The sequence below is a fragment of the Solea senegalensis genome, unplaced genomic scaffold, assembly GCF_019176455.1.
Source record: "Solea senegalensis isolate Sse05_10M unplaced genomic scaffold, IFAPA_SoseM_1 scf7180000012903, whole genome shotgun sequence".
Taxonomy (NCBI): Eukaryota; Metazoa; Chordata; class Actinopteri; order Pleuronectiformes; family Soleidae; genus Solea; species Solea senegalensis.
Window position 1 is genome coordinate 97,669 of NW_025320718.1, and position 22,868 is coordinate 120,536.

Here is a 22,868-nt window from a genome sequence, read left to right on the forward strand (position 1 = left end):
AACTTGTTTGTTTATTGCATAAAAGTCCCCACAGAGCAAACATGAAGAATCAGCTGCAACAGGCCCACAGAGTCAGTTTTATGAGCCCATCTTTTATTTTTATTGCATTTTCAATCCAGCAAATCCACACATTAAAACGTTTTTACCTACACCGATCACGCGAGCCCGAACAGCTCTGCGTGACTTCATGAAGCTTTGGTTTTCCGTTAGTCAGGTGTTAGCATTGAGTGAACGTTACGACTTGGGCAAGTTTGGCTTGTTGTTGCACTGCAATTAAGACTAACTAGCTACAGCTTTGGCTTCCCGACTGTAAATCTAGGGCTGTCACTTCTGCAAAAAAAAGGGTCAAGATGGAGGGAGTTAACAAAAAACAGCCCCATATTTGTTGTTTATTTTACCATAATAAATGGTGAATAATTAAAATATGTATGATTTGAAGTGATAGATTGTACAGACCCTCGCATTGAGTGACAGCCCTGATGGAAACATGTCTAGGTTTACTTCTCTAAATCTTCTCCTGACTGGCCATGAAGACTTCCCTTCATACAGTGACTTCAATACAAGTGAGAAGAGGACCCAGTCCAGTCCTCACTGTCTGTGTCACGCATCCTCATCCATGTCCACTTCCACAAACACATCGTTCCACTTTAGGACAGACGTACTGACGAGAGTTTCTGCCAGAGAAACAACAATAAACGGACTCCTCTCCACCTCTTCCTGACAAAACCGCAGCTGCCGAGAGAACCTTTCCTCTGCCGTGTACCACCGAGTTCAGCACGAGCGGACAAAAACAAGTCAAACTTGTGTTATAAGCACTAGCTTTCAGCAAACACGTGCTACTACAGTCTCCCCACAGCAAAAGTGTATAATAAAATGAGATGATAAAGCAACAGCGACGATTAAAACAGTCAAATCCAACTGGGAGGGAGGTATATGTGCAAAATAAAGACCGGTGGTTACGATACAAAGCACAAAAGGTAACACAAAGGTAATCTTCACTGACACAACAAAACACGAGAAAAATGTACAACTATGAATGTGACGAGGACACACAAGTCACATTAAAATACAAATATAAGAAATCAGCATGAAAAGTGAGCAAGAGGTGTCAAGTTCTCTCCCGGAAAAAAAAAACTCCGGGGGAAACACTTGGTTCATTTTTTTGGTTCCTCTTTGTTGGTCGTTGCCTTCTTCCTGTGACAGCAGTGAGGAGTAGTGTTGATCTGCTGGTGGTCACAAGTTTGTTCACTTTGACAGGCTCCAATCCTCCTCCTCCTCCTCCTCCTCTAGAGTTCAAGTCAGAACGGCTGGTGTCCGCCGCTGGGACGCAGGCTCTGGTGCTGTCACCATTGCGACAGGGAATGTTGCACGTGTGCGTGTGTCCAAGGTAAGAAAAACAAAACAAACGCTGAGCCACAGAGAAGGTAACTGACTCCAAGTGAAGAACAGTGTCAGAGCTTCGTCAGATCAAGTTACTCGCTGAAAAACAATACCTGAAAGGCAGCAGCAGCAGACACTGACGCGCTGCCATGTTTTAAAGGTTGCTTTTTGTATTAGGACAAATCTTTGAATAATGATTTGCAAGCATTTATAAACCAACGATTAAAACAACAACTTTGGGTTGCCAGGTTATTATTGATACCGTTACTTAAATGTATTTTTTTAGTATAAATCCACCTTCATTTAATCTGAATCTAGTAAAAATAATTAAAAATGTTTTCTTTTCATGATTGATGTGGTCATAAAAGCATAAAAAGTAGGAATAAATGTACAAAACCTAAATGAAGCTTTACTTCTGGTAAGTAACTCTTTATTTGTAACAAGGGAGCATTTTATACGTTTGTCCTGTAGTAAAATTGAGTTGAATTGGGCAATATTTTTTATTTACTAAGATCATGGGTCTGTCTCCTATGAAGATATAGGGTTTGTAGTTCCATCCATTCATCCACCTTCTACCACTTTATCCTCCGCATGAGGGTTGCGGGAGGCGCTGGTGCCAATCCCAGCTGTCCATCACAAGGCCACATAGAGACAAACAACCATTCACACTCACACCTACAGTCAATTTAGAGTGTCCAGTTTACCTAATCCCCAAATCTGCATGTTTTTGGACTGTGCGTTAAAACGTTTTTAATAAAATGCCCTTTCTATTAGATTAGTGGCCAATGGGATCTTCCGAAACCTGGCAACCCAAACGCTGCTCTTCTTAACAGTTTAATAAAGCATTAGTTTCATTGATAAAACATTAGTATTTATGAACTGTACACAGACGACGCCTTTTTTAAAAAGTGGTACCACAAGTGAAAAAAAGTGTCAATTGGACAGACCTCAAACTCTAAAAGAAAAAAAACAAAACACAACATCACACCTTAACACTATGACTTAACACTATGACAAACAAACAAACAAAAGTCCATGCAAAATCGTCCCAAAGACAAAAGGTCAAACAGCGTCTTCATCGACCTTCACCGAGGGAATAAATATGTCAGCAGAAGACTCGAGATCGGAGACACGCAAAAAGAGTTCAGACCGAGAAGAACTGTAAATACCATCGACCGATCAATCAGTGTGTGTGTGTGTGTGTGTATATATATATATAGATATATATCAGCAGTAGTTTCTTCACACCCCATAATTCACCGAGTTCAGTGCTGGTCTCTTCTTGCCTTTAATCTTCAGGGATCCATACCGAGCCTGATGAGGACATGAGGGAAAATAATAACACGTCAGACACGTTATGTGTTACAAAAGTGTGTTTTACCTGCATTATTTCTGATATCTGACAAAACAGAACAAGACCCTCACGTCTTTGCGGATCCTAGACCGTGTTATCTTGACACTCTGCGACCGCCTCAGTCCTTTCTGAGTAACGGCCTCGTCTTCGGAGAATATTGGCTCCCCCTCCTCATCTGACCGGTCCTCCTGGTCATAAAAGTAATCTGGGGAAGAAAAAAAAACAGGAACACTGAAACACAGACTATGATTTGTGCTCTGCAGATAACAAAAACGCCTTTGTGTGGTCGTAATACTCTTTGTGACATGCTGGAACCAGCAGAGGGCAGCAGAGAATCATTTGTAGTGTAGTGTTCCTTGTCATAGAGACACAATAAAAGGAGAGATTTAACACAGGAAGTGAACAAAAACATTAACATGGCAGGAAAGGCAATTTATGAAAAAAAAGTTGGTGCTGATAACATCCATTTAGTTTCCCCAAAGATCAAACCACGAACCCTGGGATTTGTGGACAACCTGTTCTACTACCTGAGCCTCAGTGTGGCCACAACACTAATATTTTCACAGTTCTCCACAGAAGAAGGTAAACTTTCAAGTCCTACAAAAATCTAGTCATTTAAGAACAGCTACTAATTTTATTTGAAAACACAGACAAGATACATCTGCAAACAGTTTGATTTACAGACCACAGAGCATTGCTGTTTATTTGGCGTCTGTCGATTTTCCATGTTTTGTTTTTAAAGCAGTAGACCCGAGAATAAAAATGATGAATGACCTTAAATGCTTAAATGGGTTTAAGCATTGTTTCAAACAATGCAGGTTATTATTACAGAGCTCCATCAAAGAGGGGTGTTCACTTAGCCTGAGAGGACTGTACGACATGAGAACAAAGAAGAAGAAAAAGAAACAGTAAAAGAAAGAGAAATAAAAAGTTCTCACTAAAGCACATGGCCGTTGTAAAACACTATTTTTAGCTGTAGATTAATCCACATTTGGGGCTGCTCTGTATTAGTGGCAGCAGGATGGCATGTGTGACAGAATGAATACACAATGCAGAGTGTGTATGTGTGTGTGTGATGTATTAGTTACATCTTTAGTAGTCCTCATGGAGACCAAAACCTGGTCCTATTGAGACAGAACTGGTTAAGATTAGGGCATGAGGTTTAAAATTGTGGTTACTGGTGCAAACCTCTGTGAGTGTGTGTGTGTGTGTGTCTTCTCATGGTAATGAAGGGACGATGTCACCTCGTGCAACACTTGGGCTCACAGATGTGTTTTTAATAGCTTTGGGGAAACAATGGAGCTCTGTGGCTCGGAGGGATTCAGAGGATACGTTCAGTGCTAGTTTGACTCCACACGTGGGATTTTTTTTTTGACGCTATATAGAATATCATGAGCCTCGTCTTTTTCGAGTACACTATGTCTAAAAAAAACAATCATCTGTCCAAGAACAGAGAACCTCCAACATGGCCCCCAAAGGGAGTGTGGTGTCTTGTGAAGCATTTTTACAGCAGTGAGAAAACATTTGAAAGAGAAAAAAAAAATCTCTCTCTCTTTCCCTCCATGTCTCTGAGTCTCCCTGCTGGCTGGCTGAGCTGAATACATATTACACTCTGTCCTCTCTCAGCATGCTAATGCCGTCTAGCAGCCTTCCTTCCCTCAATCCCTCCACCTCTCCTTCTAATTCACTCCTCTTTTCATCCCTTACATCTCCACTCTCCCCCTAAACATTCATCCCTGTCCTCTCCTCCTCCTGCTCCGATCCCACCCCCTACTCTCTCACCCCCCCATGCCTCACTGACTCACTCTGTGTGTGTGTGTGTGTGAGAGAAAGTGTTTGACATTCTACCAGCATCTTACTAAACCTCATCTCATCTCCTCTGTCTGCTGAAAAGTCCCCCCTGTCTGTCTGTCTGTCTGTCTCTCTCTCTCAAACACATACACAGGCAGTCTACAGGTACCATCAAGTAAGAAAGGGTGGATTGAAGGAAGGAAATAAGGGCACAAGACCAAAAATCTACATGTAAAGTAGATGTGTTGTAGTAGGACTGTACTATCTATGTACTTCCTCATGCATTGTCATGGTCTTAGTTCTGTTGTTTCTCATTTTAGTAGATGCCACATTTCCCACATTTGGTTCCCAGTCTGAATACAGAAGCGTGTGTGTGTATATTTACCTTCTCCATCTGCAACATCAGCACTCTGAGATCTCCTCATGGCAGGGTTGGACGCGTGGGAGCTGTATTGGTACAGCTGGTTCCCCCTGTCGTCCTGCTGGCTTATCTGCGTGAGGTCGTGCATGCTCAGGCTTCGCAGCTTCTCCGTGATGGCGCCCTGACCCTGTCACAGACACACACACACACACACACACACACACAAAAAGACAAAGATATTCCGTCACTATCCGGCTGCTCTTAAGACGTGCGAGTGAACAACAGTGATGAATGATTGAGTGTGTAACGACTGTGGGAAAACAACATGAGTGTGTGGAGTTCACTGTTTCCCTCTGGTGGCTGGAGGCTTTCTTTTTTTGAGTAAGGAATATCATATAAACTATATAAACTATAAATCCTGACCAGAATACAACTCAACCCTGAGCCAACAAAATGATAAGTACTTGGTAGGAGCCTCTTTTAGCAGCAGCTACAGGTTCCAGTCTTCTTGGTTAAGTTTCCACAGGGTGTTATAAATTCAAGCTATAAGTTCTGTCATAGTAGATGTTTATGTCTGTGGACTGATGGTGTTTGTAGTGTCGGGGGCAAAAACTGTACAATGATAAAGACGCCATGATGAACACAGTTCACAAAATGAGCATCAACAACAACAACAACAGCAGGATACAAATTAAACACAAAGGTTTATTTTGTGTTATACTGAAATGAAAAGGTAAAACATGGGGTGAAAACATTCCACACGTTCCAATGAGAAATAAAAAAATGAAACGAAAGGTCGGGGGGTTAAATATTGAGCTTAAATGCTCAGTGAAATGTATGCTGGGCTATCAGATCTGCTAAAAGAACAGAAGAGGATGTGGTACACGGTGGAATAATGTTGGTATGAAAATGACAGGGGAAACATTCTGTCCATGCTGCAACACTGACTGGTCTTTACCTCCCACAGCAGCCTGCTCACACACAGACACCCTGAAGAAAGATGAATGTCAGTGCAGAGGGAGGGAGAGAAAGAGAGGGAGAGAGAGAGAGAAACAGAGTCACAGAAAGGTTAGGTGAAAGAAAGCTGGACAATTATCAGTTCAGTTTTGGCTTCTTAAATCAGATACTTAGAGCACATGAAGTCCAGCAGAACCTGTGGCTCTGATGTCATCCACCACTAGGAATTGTTATAAGCGCAGGCTGGAGCATGCGACTGTACGTGAGCTGGTATTTCCACCAAGAAACCAGAAAAAGCAAAAGCGTAACGCTCGAGAACAAACGCCATTTACTCATATTTACAGAAAGGCAGGTGGTGTGTAGCTGCAGGAGAGAGTGTGTGTGTGTGTGAGAGAGAGTACACCTCCACACAGCTGCTATGTTATTGTTTGAATGATTATGTACCCACTATAATGAAAGAATCGGAGGTAAATACACGGTGAAACCCAAAGGGGGCAAAGCAGGATAGTCTCGGGCAGCAGAATCCAAAGACTAAAATAAGGTTTTAATCATGATGTGAACTATGAGCGGTGAACTCGAATACAACCCCAATGACAACACCATTCAAGAGAAAGGTACGGCCTTGTGTGTGTGTATGTGCCTGTTTTGTTGACAGCGTTGTGCAGCAACTGTCCTTTCAAAGACGGGTGGAAAATAACTCAGGGTTTATTAGAAAACAAATAATTATACTTTTTTCACAGGCAGGCAGCCTACTCACAAACTTTGCATCATGTCAAATACAAAACGGACTTTTCAGAGTAGTCCTTTCTTGCATGATACTGCTAAACACAGCATTTATTTCAGGATACTTTGGGGATTTAAAGCGCCAGTCCAATTTGGCAAACCATATTTTGATCTAGATTTAAACTTGATGATTTATACTGGGGCACAGACCGGTCTGAATCGACATGCACTCTTTTGGCGTGTCCTCAAACAATATGAGAGTCTCTACAGTAAACACTCAAGAGAGCAGCAGCAGCAGCAGCAACAACAACTGAAGACAGCAATACAAAAAAACTGATTCTGTGATATTTTTCTTCACAGATGGGGAGGATTTACAGATGCACTTTCAATCAGCTGCAGGCAGCATGCACAATGAATTTGCCATTGGATTGACAGCACTGAAGCCGGCTGGTTATCAGTGGTTATTTAATGATGCCGCACATTAAATAGGCTGATAATTCACGTTTTAAAAACAAACCCACAGGTCCGGTATCACCTGCTCTCTGAGGTGTCAGCTTTCACAAATATCTATCGAAGTAAGTGAAGGCTCATCACCTTCAAACTAAAACATGAAAAGAATTGAAAGGATTAGTAATTGCACTGTGACCTCCAACTGCTGTGATGGAACACAGTGCGCAGACACGATACAAAGAAAAAGATAGAGATATAAAGAGACGATGAGTTTTGAGGCTGAGAAAAGAAACAGAGACACTCACATCTTGGTAAAAAAAAAAAGGTCAGTAGAGAGAAGGTGCCTCATACGGCTAGTCTAACTCACCACATGTAGACTGTAAATAAAAACCTGCCTTCTACAAACATTCTATTCTCCGATGGCCTGGGCTGTTAATGTGGATCTAACAAGCTGACATGATTAATTCTGTTTAGTGGTGGATTCCCACTGCCTGGGATTACCTCAGAGCAGTGGAGCCTGAGACAGGAGCTCAACGGGGATTATCTGATACACTCAGGTATTCACGCGATGCTGATGAAACCAGCCAAACACACCTCATTAGCACCGACTCAGGAGTAAGTGATAGCTGAAGGACAACATGGCACTTCAGCGGCACACAAAGAATACATTGACACGAGCTGCGAAACAGATCTATTAAATTCGGTGAGTTCAGAATTTCATTCAGGTGTGACTGACGCATTTATTTACACACTGTAAGCTCTATTTCTGTCCCGCGTTATGTCGAGTGTGATTTAGCAAGTCGAATCAGGACATTCTGTGCCACAGGGCTGAATTGCTCTACTGTCTGAAGCAGGTGGAGGGTGCTGTTGTATCTGAAGCAAAAAAGGTAACTCAAGCTTCCACTTTGTCTCATCAACCCAGATCATGTGAAGTGATGATGGGGAGAGGCTGAGGCAAAAGGAAGCGATGGCATTTATAGGGCATGTCTAAATTTGATGAATACCACAGAAGTGAGCTACGGTGTAAACGCCGATCCACCCATAATACTGCTCCTACTTGTTGTTAATACACAAAAAAGACATGATATGTAATTCAGGGATGAAAGTAAACAGCACATTTGAAAGAATATTTACTAGAATACAGAGGAGAAGTTTGCCAGGGAAACTTGCCTTGACAGCTGCGGTGACAGCAGCCGTGGCTGCGATGCTCAGTCCCTGCTTGCCAAAGTTCACCATGGTTTCATAGCTTTTCTCTTTGGCCTGCACAATATATTCATCTATTTCCTGGAGGGGAAACAATCAATTAACAATCTGTTAGTGGATAGTTTAATTGGAATAGAAAGCAGCGTGACTGCAACACAATTACTCCTTGTGTATGGAGATAAGTGTGGAGGAATTGGTGGTCGATCATACCCTCTCTCTGGAGGACAGCAGTGGGTGCAGGCACTTCCTGTAAATGAGACTCGCTCCTCTGGTGTAGGGCGACAGTAGCCAGATCACAAAGGCAATCTTCAGCTCATAGTACAAAGGAAACCTGGACACACGCACAGAGAGAGAGGAAGTGTCCCCAACATTAATGAGGGTTGATTAACTTGTTAAGTCTCAGCCGTTAATATTTGTGGAGAAGAGGCCGTTTGGAACACACAGAGTCAGCATTTAAAACACAGATTTCATGTATTAAAAATACATTACAATGCAATGAGGTCATTTGACAATATAACAATGGCACCAACATGTTTTATTTTTTACAAATTCCAAGTGTGCATACATTATAACACATGAAACCTACTCATGTTTGCCCCACACAAATCTCTAATCGTATATTCAGAGCTGTGTTGAGATTATGTGCTTCCTGTTTGCTTCAGTTACGCTCAAGTCTAGAATCCACTTGGAGTCCAGGAAAAATGAACTACTACTACAAATAATTCACACACGAGTTGCGAATTACACACACACACGTGTATGTGTGTATGGTTCAACAAAGTCTCTGGACACCTGCACTGTAAAGTTTTGCGGCGAGACACGGATCAGCACAAAGGTATTTTATCATTTCTAAAGTGTTGAGTGTTCCCCGGAGAACAGTGGCCTCAACAACAGTGAAACAGAAGAGGCTTGGAACCAGCGGGACTCTTCCTAGAACCATCAGGGCAGCACTACATCAATCGCTCGTAGGGTCGAGTGGCTCAGTAGAGGCCACTGCGAGTGAAACACATATGACAGAGCCAGTGGACTCGGAGCGGTGTTAAAAAGGCTGGAAAACATGAGGATAAAGACTCTCTACTCTGATGAGACAAACATTTGGTCTTATGTGTGTGTGTGTGTGTTGACTCATATTAGACTGTGTGTTATGTGGTATCTTTGAGAAAACTCACCATGCTAACGTAAGGTCAGAGATGGTCTCCACCACAGTGTAGAGGGCAAAAACAATCCAGTACATCATCCAACGCACCTGAACAGAGAAAACAGAGGAAAATAAAGCTCCACTGACTGACATTTGGACATTAATAACTAATACTACTAATTACTGGTATACTAATTATTACTAGAGGTATTGAAATATCACACCAGGTAGGACGTGCTACAGAAAACAGCCATTACTTTCCTACAGCACACATGAATGCAACAAGTGAACATGGTTATGGACAATAATAACTGAGTTAAAGGCTTCTTGTGTGGACTAAGAGTTCCACCAGTACATGCTCTCTTCTTTTACCATTTTATAATCTACCCCTGTCCTGTCTCAGGCCAGTAGTAGTAGTAGAGGTTTAGGATTTTATATCAGTTTGCTTTCATGCTTACTGCTGCCCTCCCTGCTCTCACGTTCCTGCCGTCTCTCTCTTTACAGGCTTTCCTGGCTCTTCTCGCTGGATTTCCATATCAAAGCCAGCAGCACACAGTGGTAGGCAGGCAGACAGTCACATGGCAGGCTGAGGTATTAGCCAGACACAGCTGCAGCCGCATGACTGAACTCACACCAACTCTACCTTGTGAAACGCTGGTGTGCCTGCGTGTGTGGAGAATTAAGAGCATGCAGTCCCAGATACACAGACTCTTCAAGGCGGGAATGCTGTACCTCACGGGTCTATATAAAAGGTAGAACTATTAAACGGCGGGTATGAGTCACTGCGGTTTCACCTACGCGCCGACAGCAGAGCGTGTCACAGAATGGTATTGATGTGAGAAGGAAGAGCGGGCATGGTGGGACAGGCATCGACACTGTTGTGTAACGCGTCACGCCACAGAACAACAAGATTTCTGTTTAGAAATCGCACACTGGGAGAGTGATATGTGATATGTGATATTTTCTAACAGCAATAAAGCAGGATCTCAACGTGGGCTTATGTTTACAGAAAAAAAGGACTTGATGTCTAGATGTTTGTCCATCACACACTAAGGGGCTCTCACACACACTCACTCACACACTACACTGCCTACAACATTACTGCTTGACTGGTTAATTGGCGACCTCATCGTGAACTTCCTCCACACTCACTCACAAACACAGGCTTGGGGGAATGATAAATGTAAAAGAGAGAGAGATGGAGGGGACATCTAATTTATATGTTTCAATCTCCTCCTGCCTCTGTCTCTCTTCTACCTCTCCCTTTCATCTTCCCCTTCATACCCTGCTCTCTGCACCACCACCCCCCTTCCCTGCGCTTTCTCTCTTGGCCTCCCTCCTTCATCTCATCAGTAGGGAGGACATTAAGATGTGACCTCAGTGAAATATACCGCAGCCATTTTAACTTCCTGAGGCAATTGCAGACATTTACTATCCCGGTCTATGAATAACTGCCTTCCATTAAGAGAAAGACAAAAAACACCTGACCTCAGCTCTCCGCAGCCAATGGGCCGACAACTGGTTAAAGCTCAACTAGGCAGAACATGCAGATGGAAGTGGCAGCGGGAGACTGGCCAATACATACGCTCATTTTAAATGAATACAACCTCTATATAGTTGGATTGTATAATATTATGCTAATGCGTCACACAAAAACAGCCATAATATATCATTAATAATCTACTGACAGATCCCTTTCCAGATCAATCATTTGACAAGTGACGCAATTAACCATTTGGTGTATAAATGACATTACTATCCATCATAATCCTAGTCAATATATTCAATTTACCTAAGCCCAAGTGTCTGAGAGCTACGTTCAGTATAAAACACCGGTCATCAGACAGGTCTGCTCCCAGTTAGACTGGGATCCAGACTGTTCGACACAGGAGCCCATTTATCTGAAACAGTGTAGCCTCAGGGTCAGAAGTTTTGACTGCTTTCATTCAGCACTTCATTATTCCCGTGTCAGCAGTGAAGAGGTAGCAGAGAGGCAGGGAGGCACAGAACATGGCAATGTTGTTTCTAACTGAGTGATGTCCACTCCTGTTAATGGGGTGGAATGAAAGAAGAATATGATAAATGTGTGAAAGAAGGGAGAGGACATCGTTTCGTCCACTGGTTTCACTTTTAGTGGGGGTGAGAATGTTTGAGGAGACAGTGACGGAGAGACGCGTCAGTCAGCGTGCACTCACACAAGCCGCATTGGACATTCGTTCACATAGAAACACACTAAAGCAATAAAAACAAAATGAGAGGGCTGGGCTCTGGAATGAATTTTCAGAGCCAACTATGTGATGAACTGATGTAACCTCTCGCAGGGTGTACTGCAACTCAATCATATAAAAGCAGCCACAGGCCAGTTTCGGCTCAAGTACCAGAGTGCTGAAAAAAGTACTCTGTTTAATCAATTTTCTGTGTATTTAAAAAACCTTACACATGCCAGAGGGTGTGCTTTGTGAAGTGAAAGGTTTGAGACGTATTTGATGCTCCCGGATCATGTTTGTGTGAGATCCAGCCTTTGTTCACTAAATCTCATCTTAATGTTCCCCAGCAAATGAATTTTCACTCTGGTTTCCTTCCAAAGATTGAAAAAAAAAAAAAAAGCTTGGCTGAAGTTAGAAGTTAAGTCATATGTTTTGAGCGGAATCTCAGCGCATGTGAATGTGCAGTAAATGTCCTCTAGGTGACCAATAATGTCACAGTGCAAATGAATGAAAGACTCTATGAAGACTTCAAAGAGACAACTGTGTTGATGACACGGGGTCTGCTTCTTGTAGAGCGGGCATGCAGTCTAAACAGTGAAGCAGATTGTATGTTTGCAACTGGTTGCTTGGTTGCCATAATCATAGAACAGGGAAGGTGAAAAGTGACAGCAGGGATTTCTTTTCTTGGAACTGTTACCGACAGATAAGAGCCAATCAGGAAGCAAATGTGGGTTGTCAGCACCATTGTTTCTAAAGTTTTCTGCCTGTTCAGACTCCAATATGTTTGAATTAAAACTAAACTAGGGCCAGAACCATACAGTTAGCAATGTTGCCTCACAGTGAGAAGGTCACTGGTTGTTTTGCATGTGAGAGAAGAGAGAGAATCCAATGTGTCTCTCCATGTTTGCGCTACATTGGACTGGTGACCTGTCCAGGGTGTACCCTGATGACTGAGATTGGCTCCAAATCAAATAATCATGTTGACAAAATGATGTCATCCAAAAGATTCAAAGCACATTATCATTAAACAGAATGAGTTAAACATTCTGGGTTAAAGAATTATTTTCATCTCAGAAGACATCAAGAACCCTTATTGGAAAACAGCCTTCATCATTCCCCCTGTTTATATTTAACTGTACATCAGGAGATTCTCTTTTCATACTCATTCCAGTGAACAACAACAGTGCTGTCCTGGGTCCGAGTATAATAAAAAATATGCTGCAAAGTTAATCTGAGGCTTCAGCAGTCTGAATCAGATGGGTGTTTTCTGAAGGTAGTGTTTTTATAAATGTCCCTTTACACGCTTTCTGGTTTTAAAAGGCGTAAATCCATGTATACGAAGGTCACACAATTCACACTGCATGCCAGGACCGCCAAGAAATCCGGTGAACTCGCTGTACACGTCAGCCAGGCATATATCATGGCAAAACTACAAACCCATTTCCACAGCTTTGAGCATCCCCTGGAGAACAGTGGACTCACATTTGTGTAATGGAATAAGTTTGGAAGCAGCAGGGCTCTTCTTGGTGTTCGCTGCCCAGACATACCGAGTCTGAAGAATACAAATGACCAAGTGATATCTTAGTAGTTCATTAGCATTCACAGTGGACACCTTGGTTACACTTTTTCAGGTGTAACGGATCCTCATCCTTAATCCATTCCATTTCCTTCTTTACTCTTTCTGTCATGTACAGTACTGTGCAAAAGGCTCTAGGCAATACCATCTTTCTAGCATGTGTGTGTCTCAAATTCTAGGATCAATGGCATTTGGTTTGGAATGATGTGACTGCAAGTTGGTCTTATATATTGGCAAGATGTTGTTTGCTGAAACAACAAATCTAACCATGGCTTTTTCACAGTATTGCAAATCTAACAACCCAGCTGCACCACACACCAAAGGAAGCATCGGAACATAGAGACGGCAAACAGAAACAAAGCGTAGAGTTACTGCTTACGGAGTCTAGTGCTGGTGTGGTAAGCCTCTATGTGAATGTACCGAACTCAGCGCTCTGTGATTTCACTCTCACTGGCATTAGTTACATCACCCAACTTCACAGAGAAAACCTATAGAGGCGTGTTTAGTACCCACTCAAAATCTGGGTTATTTGGAAGTAGGGTTGCTGTGGTGTTACATTATATGCATTTAGATTACTAGTCTTTACAAATACTCAAAGTGCTGTGCGTACTATGAGTCAAATACTCTGAGCTTCCCTGTGATTTATACATCCACACACTTTACTGTCAGAGGTATTTGTTGTTCAGTGTCTTGCCCAAGGACACCTCATGAGGATTGAAGGAGCCAAGGATCGAAACCATAGACCTTCTGATGATGTCAGACTCAATGTGTATCTTGAGACCCGCGTTGAGGCATTTGTTTTCATGTTTCACAAGAAACAGATAAAACATTTGCCAACATTAGAGGCAACACTTTTAATCTACACACATGTGAAACACAGGAGCAACAATGGCTTGAATGGTAACCATAATGTTGGTTTTAACACCTTAAATGTCCTTATTAGTGTCTTTTATACAATAAAAAAAAAAAAGCATGCACATAAAAGCTCATCCACTTACATATTCCTTGACATTTTTGGTCTTGACTGCTTTGTAAGAGTAATATGCAGGATATAGGGTCCCAAACACCAGCCTGCAGAGAGGGAGAGAACACACAAAACCATGATTTATATTGCCAATATATGAAATCAAAGCACCACCGTCTTATTCATACTTGGAAACATACACAAAAGCACTAAATGAATGATTCTGATTGAATGTGACCACTGCTTTGTCACTCCACATGAAAATAGACTGTATATAATCTGAAAAACGCAAATACACATTGACCAAGATAAAATAATCTTATATAAAGATAGGCCTAAAAAAGTCTATGCTGAAGTTGTGTATGCTGAATCTGAATTTGGAACACTGACAAATACAACTGAACATACAGTTTAAAGTCCATAGTATGACCCCACATTCATGATCTGATTTTCAGAGACAACTGTTTCCCCATGCACATGTGAAGGAGGTTTTACATTGAAAACAAAATGGTTGTTCAGTATAATTAATCAATGCAAACTGATGTTTATAGACAAAATTGTGAAATTAAAAACCATCATCTGGTCCTGCAGAACAACCTGGGGACTTATTTATATCGTGCAATGATGGGGTGCTGGGTTCTGACCCAGAGTCTGAAAACCACTGGAACACAAGACGATGACTCAATGTTTCCTCTGTAATCTTCTGCAGCAGCAGAAGCAGCTGGGGGTAATGTGGCCTTTGGTTCCATGCCTGCTTCACTGCAGGTTTTAACACTAATTCAGTGTACTGAACTCTTCTTTTGTTCATTTTGACTTGCATACAGAGAGTATTCCTTATTTAAAGAGTGTCTTTTGGCTGCAGAGTCTTATTGCACTGTTCTGTTCGTGTAATGTTTGTTACTTTGCTTGATAAAAAAAAAGGTCCTTATCGATAACCATACTCTGTCCTTTGAAATCGTGAACAAAAGAAACGTGTTTCAAAGACCACAGACACTGCAAGGGCAGAGGGAGGGTTTACATGACCTCTCCACAGCTGGCTAGTAAATAAAATAAGAAATAACACATCAACTATGTTTAATTCATCTCCTCTGAAAAAAAGAGTGATATTCATAAACAAGCCGCTAAAGTTAAGGTTAGACAAATAATGGTTAGGATACGCTTATGGAAAATAAATATAGAAAAACTCAGATACAATATTATAATGATATTTAGGTCATGACACAATATTATCAGAATATTGCAAGACGCTGAGTATTGCGATGTCTCTACCTCAATAACAACAAATTCGGCTTCACAGTACAGGACCCTGGAATGTCGATTCGGACAACCATAACAACAAGTTGTTATGAAGTAAAATACTGCATAGATACTGTCACACGACATGCAGGCATTTGACCCACTGTTATATTCTTTTGCAGCTACATTTTCATTTACTCCCAATGCACATGACAAAAAGGTTTAGAGGGGGTTTGCTGTGAATCAAGTTCAATGCAGCCAGTGGTGTAAAAATCCACAAGTTACATAATGTACTTCATTTCATCACTAAATCATGTGTTTATTAATGGGACTACTGTGGACCTTTTAAACAAACATTACAATCACCAATAAAGGATACCAGGAAAATCTAAGGTTTTGGGGTAAATCAAGGCTAAACGAATCGTATTCAAACATTTAACACGGAGAATAAGCTGCAAAAAAACAAGACCATAAAATTACCAGGCTTTAGTGTTTTACACTTCTTTCTGCTCATTCATCATTCTTTCAGTGCTTCAATGAATGATATATTCAGCATAAATGTCAGTATCTTAACACCTCCAATATCACCTGAGGGGAAAACGATTTTGTGAATTCATTAAGGGTTAGTCATGTCATACATTTGCGCTCTGCTGTCAGCTTTATTACTAGGCTTCCTTCAGTGTCATCATCATTATCATTATTAATTAAATACAACATACAAAACCTTGTTCTTTATCTGAGAATCTAAATCTCCCCGAGACCATATCGCCTAGAAGAGGAACAGTCAAATGACATCCCATTTTAATCCCAAACTCGGTCGGGATGAGGTTGTCCCCACCAGGGATAAAGCCATATATGCCTCAGATCTGCAGCAGCACAGAACTAAGACAAGAAAGACGAAAAAGTGTTGCAAAAGTATCACTGTTTGCATGGTTCAAAACCTGTCATTTACAGTGCATTCGTCGCTATTCTAAGTTACCATAGTGATTTGGAATTTTGAAAACTGTAACAGGTCAGAAGGGGAATGGGAGAATAACGTTCACGGACACATGCATCTAGCAGCAGATTTAGCAACTGTCAATATTACTCTCAGTCATTTTTATCTTGTATTGAGACGTTTGGCCTTTCTGTCAGTTTGCCAGGAATCATCACTGACAGGCGGGAGCAGCTTGGACAGCAATGATAAGTCCTGTTCAAATGTCAGGGAGTTCAGACCTGTTATGTGACCAACAAATCAGCGATATCAATGAGTCTACATGCCCCTGAATAAAGAAACTTAAAATGACTCTTCACTGCTCCCTCCGGAGCCACAACAGACTTCATGCACAAACAGTGCACTGCTGGAAACAGAGTTTGATGTGTAAACTGGTGGAATTCCCCTTCAATTGTAACCGTACTGGCAGTAAATCTGGGTATCTTTACAAGCCCAGGACCAGATCACACAATATCCACCCAATAATGACTCGCAGCATCTGAGACACTCAAATTAAAAAGAGTAGCATCTCAACACGGGAGTGTGCTAGAAAAATGTACTTCATTTCGGCAAACCTGGTACAATCTCAAATATTGCCTGTGGTACTTCATAAAACATGAATCACAGTTCAGTGTTTGCACATATTTTTTACTTCTAACACCACATACACCCTCCTTCCACTGACAAAAGGGCAAAAGCCCATGTTCTCTATTCAGTGACCATGAATGATGCTACGATCATTTCCATTTATAGAACGTTATGTCTGTGGTTTAATACCAATCATCTTGTTATTAAACAGTATGATTTGACACAGTGACTATTTCAAACGGACTAAAATAAAATGACATGTTGTTCAAGGTATAACATTCACATTCTTGTTGTAGCCTTATTCCAAAATGGTCTGATGTTTCCACAGATATTAGAAGCTAGAGAAGGATTCTGTGATACTGCAGTCTCAACTCATCTGCTCGTCTTGTTGGAAGAAACCTGGTACAGCTGCATGGGAGAAATGAAGGAACGTGTTTGGAAATTGAATGGATGTGCTTGTGTAGGAGCACAGAATCCTTCAGTTTAAGTCAATCCTATATGGTCTGGAGGACGAACAGCAATCAAACACACAGACACACAGTGTATATAGTCTTGTATACAGATGCACTCCCTCCCCGAGTTCCCTGAGCAGCAGGCAAGTCGCCAGCAAACACAGAGGTTTATTTTCCTGCTGTTGCTATAGAAACAGCAAAGCTGCCACAGCTCCAAAACTCTCTCTTCATGTCTACATCTCTTTGTCACATTGTCATTTCGGCTCACTGTGCTTCATTTCCATTAACATACAGGACAATACTCCAGATCAAAAAGCACAAAACATTAAAGTTAATGAAAATAAGTCCATTTGCTCCATTTCGGTGGCATGTTTGTATGAATGATGAGAGCATTGATCATCTATTCAATTGAAAATAGTGTGTATGCCAGACTAATGCTGTTTCATTTTCTAAAATTAAGCTGGAAGTAACAAATTCAAACACAATCCATACAGTGTCAGACATTTGAGACTACATTGTTACATATAAATCTTGCTATCTTATCTGTACTCGCTATCTTACTGGTGGCATTTTTACGAGCTTCTGGCAGGAGTCCTGAAGATAAACCTAGTAGTCTGTTTGTATTGTTGACATAGTTGAATTAGCAATAATAATAGCATGTAGTGCACTGGGTCATTTGGTGAAAATTAAACGTACAATTGAGTATCAGCTGCATAAAAATGGTAACTGACAAAAAAAAAAGTTTCCCAGTGGGATTTAATAAAACAGAACTGGTTCACGATTGCTGACAGCTGTTCTGTTCCATCAACCCTTGGTCATTGTTTCGGCTTTTGTTGTATTTGCTTGACATCTGGTTATGGTAGACCCAGGTTGGCAGAGATGTGACTAGCTGGTCAGCATGTTAAGTTAAGTTCAGTAGAAAACATCAAGACAGAAACAGAAGCAAAAGGCACATTAATACCTGACTTGAGTCTGAAGTCACTGCAGCCACCCAATTACTATGTTGCCAGGAAAGTATCACGCTTCCAAACTCTGACCTTTTAATTACTCCATCTATGACACTTCTTTATATTTTCCAGGGGCTTCAAGTTACATATTTTCCTTTCCAACTCACAAAGGGCAGATGAAGACATTCCTTCCATAAAACAAAGGCACACAAAAGAGGTTGGTCATGAACAAAAATGTTCTTGAAACAATTTATTGAAAAGCAGGGCCCCTTCTTCATTCCAAAACTACCATCCCTCTATTTCCCTTCTCATTCCCTTCTTCCCATTTCAACACCTTCTCCCCTTCTCTCTCTGCATGCAGCTGAGAAAATAGCCCCTTGCTTTTAGATGGGCCTTGACTCTGGGCTGCAGGTCAATTTCCCTGGTTTCCTGACACCATAAACCACCAACAACCAGATGGAGGGAGGGGGAGGACAGGAAGACAAGGGCAAGAGCAAAGGAAAAGAGAGAGGGAGAGAAACGAAAACAGAAACTCACCAAGAGCGAAGGAGGAAGGGGAAAATAACCTAAAGATCTCCAAGATTTGAGCTCCCACCATCTGGTTTGAGCTTTAGGAATAAGAATTTGATTACAAGACTTTTCCCCTAAAAACACAGGAGGAGGATTGTTGAGAGAACTGCTGCAACAGCAAATGGGACTGGTTACAGTCCAGCTCGACCCCTCCTCTGAGTGTTTCCTCAGAGGGAATTGAATTGCATAGAACATTTAGACTGCTCTCACAGTTCTCTGAATCCCCCCAGATTTGAAAACTGACTTGTTAAGTCACAAGTTCACACTTTAGATCATTATTTCCTAACATTTATTTCTAGAGACCAACAGCTCCTCCTCAAAAACTACTGAGCTATTTAAAAAGATATGTTGACTAAAACCTGAACTGCTTACATTATAGTAATTGCAATGGATACAATGACAGCCAGATACACTAATCAGCCTCAACACCAAAGCCAGTCATTGGCTTTAATGTTATGGCTCATCTGTGAATATCCATGGCCTGTGTTCATTTAGAACCATCAATAAAGTGATCTCAAACTTATTTTGTATGTCCAGTTACCTTTCATTCACTATACTGAGATTGTGTGGGTCAAAAATACACAGTTCTGTGACAAGGTTATGTTTTGCTTTTTCAAAATCTCAATGGAACTTATTTTATTGTGGCACTCTCGAAAGCACATTCTGTCACTCAGATCCTCTGTGTTCTCTCATTCTCTCACAGTGACACATCCCCAAACAAACACTGTCAACAGACCCAGTCTGCCAAAGGGTGACAGGCCATCAATAACAGCAGAAAAAAATTTTACATTTCAAAATCTAAGCATATTTTGAAGTTCAACAAAAAGCAACTTTCTGTTTTTCGATTTCTAACTGACGCCAGTGGTACTTACTGCTACGGTCTTTTGCGTGTTCTGGTGAAGGTTTGCTACATGACAAAGCAGTTTTCCATTCTTGTCAGTATCTAAGCAAACTGGTCGGTGCCATGAAAGTATTGGAGCTCAGTAGTGAGCCCTACCCCCCGCCTTTTCATTCCTCAACCTCTGCTCCTGCCAACACTACATCTTCCTTCTTTCTTTCTCCGAACACACTGGGTGTGAAAAGGAAAAGAAATGTGCCAAACAGTTAAATAATCAGACAGCAAAATAAACTTCAATGTCATGCGGGTATGGCAAGTTAGCGTGTCAGTTGTGAGGAACACCCCAACTTAATGCAATATTCTGCCCTTTTGAAGTAAGAATTCCACAGGTAGCCAATAACAACAGACAATGCTTCTTTTCTTTGTAAGACTATTAAACAGATGATACTGAAGTACGATGAAATATCTATTACTTCAAAGGATGTCTTAGCAATGACAAAGTATATTTATCGGCATCCTTGTTACCAAGATGAAAAAATGACAACACCTACTAAACAATAACCACAATATTTTCATAAACAAAGCACCGCACTATGTAAATTTCTAATAACTGCATCATCTAAGTGATCTTTGATTGGCTCTGTATACTGCAAACAATCAGTATGTTTATGTGACATAGAAAAAAACTTTTTTTTTGTGATAGTACAACTAAAACCAGACTTATAAATAAATGTAAACAGTAACAATAATGTCCAACTAACACACTGAGCAAATGCGATTGAGAGTCGAATTACGACTGTATGTGTAAGTTCAGCTGGACCATAGTTGGACTCAAGTTGGCATGGGGGCTCTGCACATGCACCAAAGTTCCCACCTCTCAACTTAAACATGGAAAGAATCAGGACACTGAGGCAAAAAAAATGGCAAAATCCAGGCCTGTACCTTTGATGGACTGACAAAGAGACTGAATTCACTCGACATAAGAGCCTCAATTAACAATTATTTAAATCCGCCAATTTTTTTTCTCTCGATTAATCATATGTGTGATCCATAAGATGTCAGAAAATCAAAAATGATTGGTGCTTCCCAGACCTCAAAATGTCTTGTTTTGATTTGTCCACAAACCAACAGTTTTCATCCCCAACACTAACATTTCCTCAGCTAGTGTGGTGGAGGAATCAATACTTTATTCAATAAATCAATTTCCCACTGGTGCTTACATACTGGGACAAAGGGCAGTATTCCAATTGAACAGCGTAGTTGACCTAACTATGCATGGAAACATAATTAGTGTTAGACAGTCCGTCTCCATGTCTGTTTATATTCTGAAGACATATTAAATCACACAAGTTTTTGTGAGATCTCAACGCCCTGGAATCTCCTCCATGTGTGTGTGGTCCTGTGTGTTGACTGGGTCGTCTAGTAGTCTGTGCTTTATCAGGATTAAAATGTTGAAAATGGTTTACAAAAGTTTGTGACCATGGTCTCCCACATTCAAGTAAGATTTGAAAATCCTCTAGTGTGGGGCATCAGATGGACACGATGTAGTGAAAGAGACCCCACCTGCTATTCCACAATAGATGGCTTGCATTTGAAAAATGCGTTAGAGAGGGAGGGTAACTCTGTTTTTTCTACACCACTCCCTTCTGCCAATTCCACTACATTCCTATCCTCCATTTCCCCTCCAGCAAGTTGAGTAACAACTGTTCCAGAAAATGTACAGACACAAAGACATGAGCAACCTGAAGGAGGGGAAACAGAAAGGTTTGCCATGAGTCAAGAAAGAGCTTTTTCTTTCTTGTACTAAAACCTGAATGTCTCACTTGCGCATTACGATAATTGATATATGCGTCAACACATTGACAACTAGGCAACCACGAACCAAACACACACACACAGAGCCACATAAATCAATTCTAAAGTCTTTCTTCTCCCAACAATGGATGCCTTGTCAGGTTATTTTGGGTAGGGCTGACTAATAATATCTTCAAGATGGTAGCTGTACCTGGCACTCCTTAACAGTCAGATCGTTTAAGAGCTTGAAATGTCAACTTATCAAAAGTTTCATATTGTCACAGGTGACTCACAGAAACGTACACGCTCATGAATCATGATGTAAACACGCCTGTTAGCTTTGGACTCGACAAACAAGGCCAAACTAGCCACTACTAGCCACTTAAACCAGTGTATGATAATAAATCTAATACAGTTTGTTTACGGCGCCTAGTTTCATTTTTAACAGAAATTATGCATAACCTTGTTGATAGATTTCACACGGTCACGTAAATCAAATTGAAGAAGGATAGTAGAACTACGTGAAAGGACGGGAACAGTTAGCCAAGCAAGCTAACAAAGCCACATTTCTCCACGGGGTAAAAAAAACCCCCGAGGTGTTTGTAGTTACATTTCACTCATGTTTATTGTAATAATACTTACACAACGCTTCTGGAAATCATCCAGGACACCATGGCTGCTGCTTTTATGTGATGTAGGTCTGTGGCAGCGAAAAGAACAGCCCTAGTGATAAGGTTAACAGCTAGCCGTAGCCGTTGTGAACTTCTTCAGCCAAAACTTCAAAGAGCGAGTCCAGGCGAGCTCGTTATGTCTCTGGACATTAGCCGAACATCGTTTCTCAATTTTCTGTTACTGTAGCCACAGCTAAAGTCAGTGGATTATATCCAAAATTATCCTCGGTGATGTGAAGCAGTCACTTAATCCCCCAGGTTTCCTCCTTTTTTCTCTGCTCTCCAGTTTCTGGCAGCAGAACGGTGCTCAGACTGACGTCAACAGGAAGAGAACAACCCTCCGAAAGCGCTTATTGGACAGTTTAGGCTGTTTACAACCAACACCGCCTGTCATTGGCTGGACACGTCAACCCACGTGACGTTTGCCTTTGTTGAAGTCGGTGGGATTTTAAACTCATCGACCTGCGCGCTGATTGGTCAGATGTGGAATCGTGGCGACTTCCAGCCAATGGGTGAGAAAAGCGACTAAACACACTCGTGGATGGATGTTGTCGGGGAAGCAGTTTTCTCTCCGTGAGGATGAAAGGTGACCTTTTTTTTCTTAAATTCCACTGCACGCAGCAAGGGCGGATTCACTTTTCAACAAGTATATCTTCATGGTGAGATGTAAGAAATAAAAAATACATACATTATGT

General features: G+C 41.3%; 1 protein-coding gene across 1 annotated transcript; it reads right to left on the minus strand.

The window, feature by feature from the left end:
- Positions 1-72: 72 nt before the first annotated feature.
- reep3b (receptor accessory protein 3b) lies at positions 73-22,480 on the minus strand. The gene is made up of 8 exons (XM_044015137.1): positions 22,145-22,480; positions 14,139-14,211; positions 9,389-9,465; positions 8,430-8,550; positions 8,187-8,300; positions 4,911-5,073; positions 2,806-2,939; positions 73-2,694 (listed from the first exon to the last, which is right to left on the minus strand). The coding sequence occupies exons 1-8, from the start codon at positions 22,174-22,176 to the stop codon at positions 2,623-2,625; spliced, it is 786 nt and encodes a 261-aa protein (XP_043871072.1). The 5' UTR covers positions 22,177-22,480; the 3' UTR covers positions 73-2,622.
- Positions 22,481-22,868: the final 388 nt, after the last annotated feature.

What these genes read in the sequence shown, in the direction of transcription:
- reep3b (XM_044015137.1), bottom strand. Translation starts at nt 22,176, where the DNA reads ATGGTGTCCTGGATGATTTCCAGAAGCGTTGT. An exon ending in ATGATTTCCAGAAGCGTTGT is followed by an intron (nt 14,212 to 22,144) that starts GTAAGTATTATT and finishes CCCTCTCTGCAG; the next exon opens with GCTGGTGTTTGGGACCCTAT. An exon ending in CCAAAAATGTCAAGGAATAT is followed by an intron (nt 9,466 to 14,138) that starts GTAAGTGGATGA and finishes TTCTCTGTTCAG; the next exon opens with GTGCGTTGGATGATGTACTG.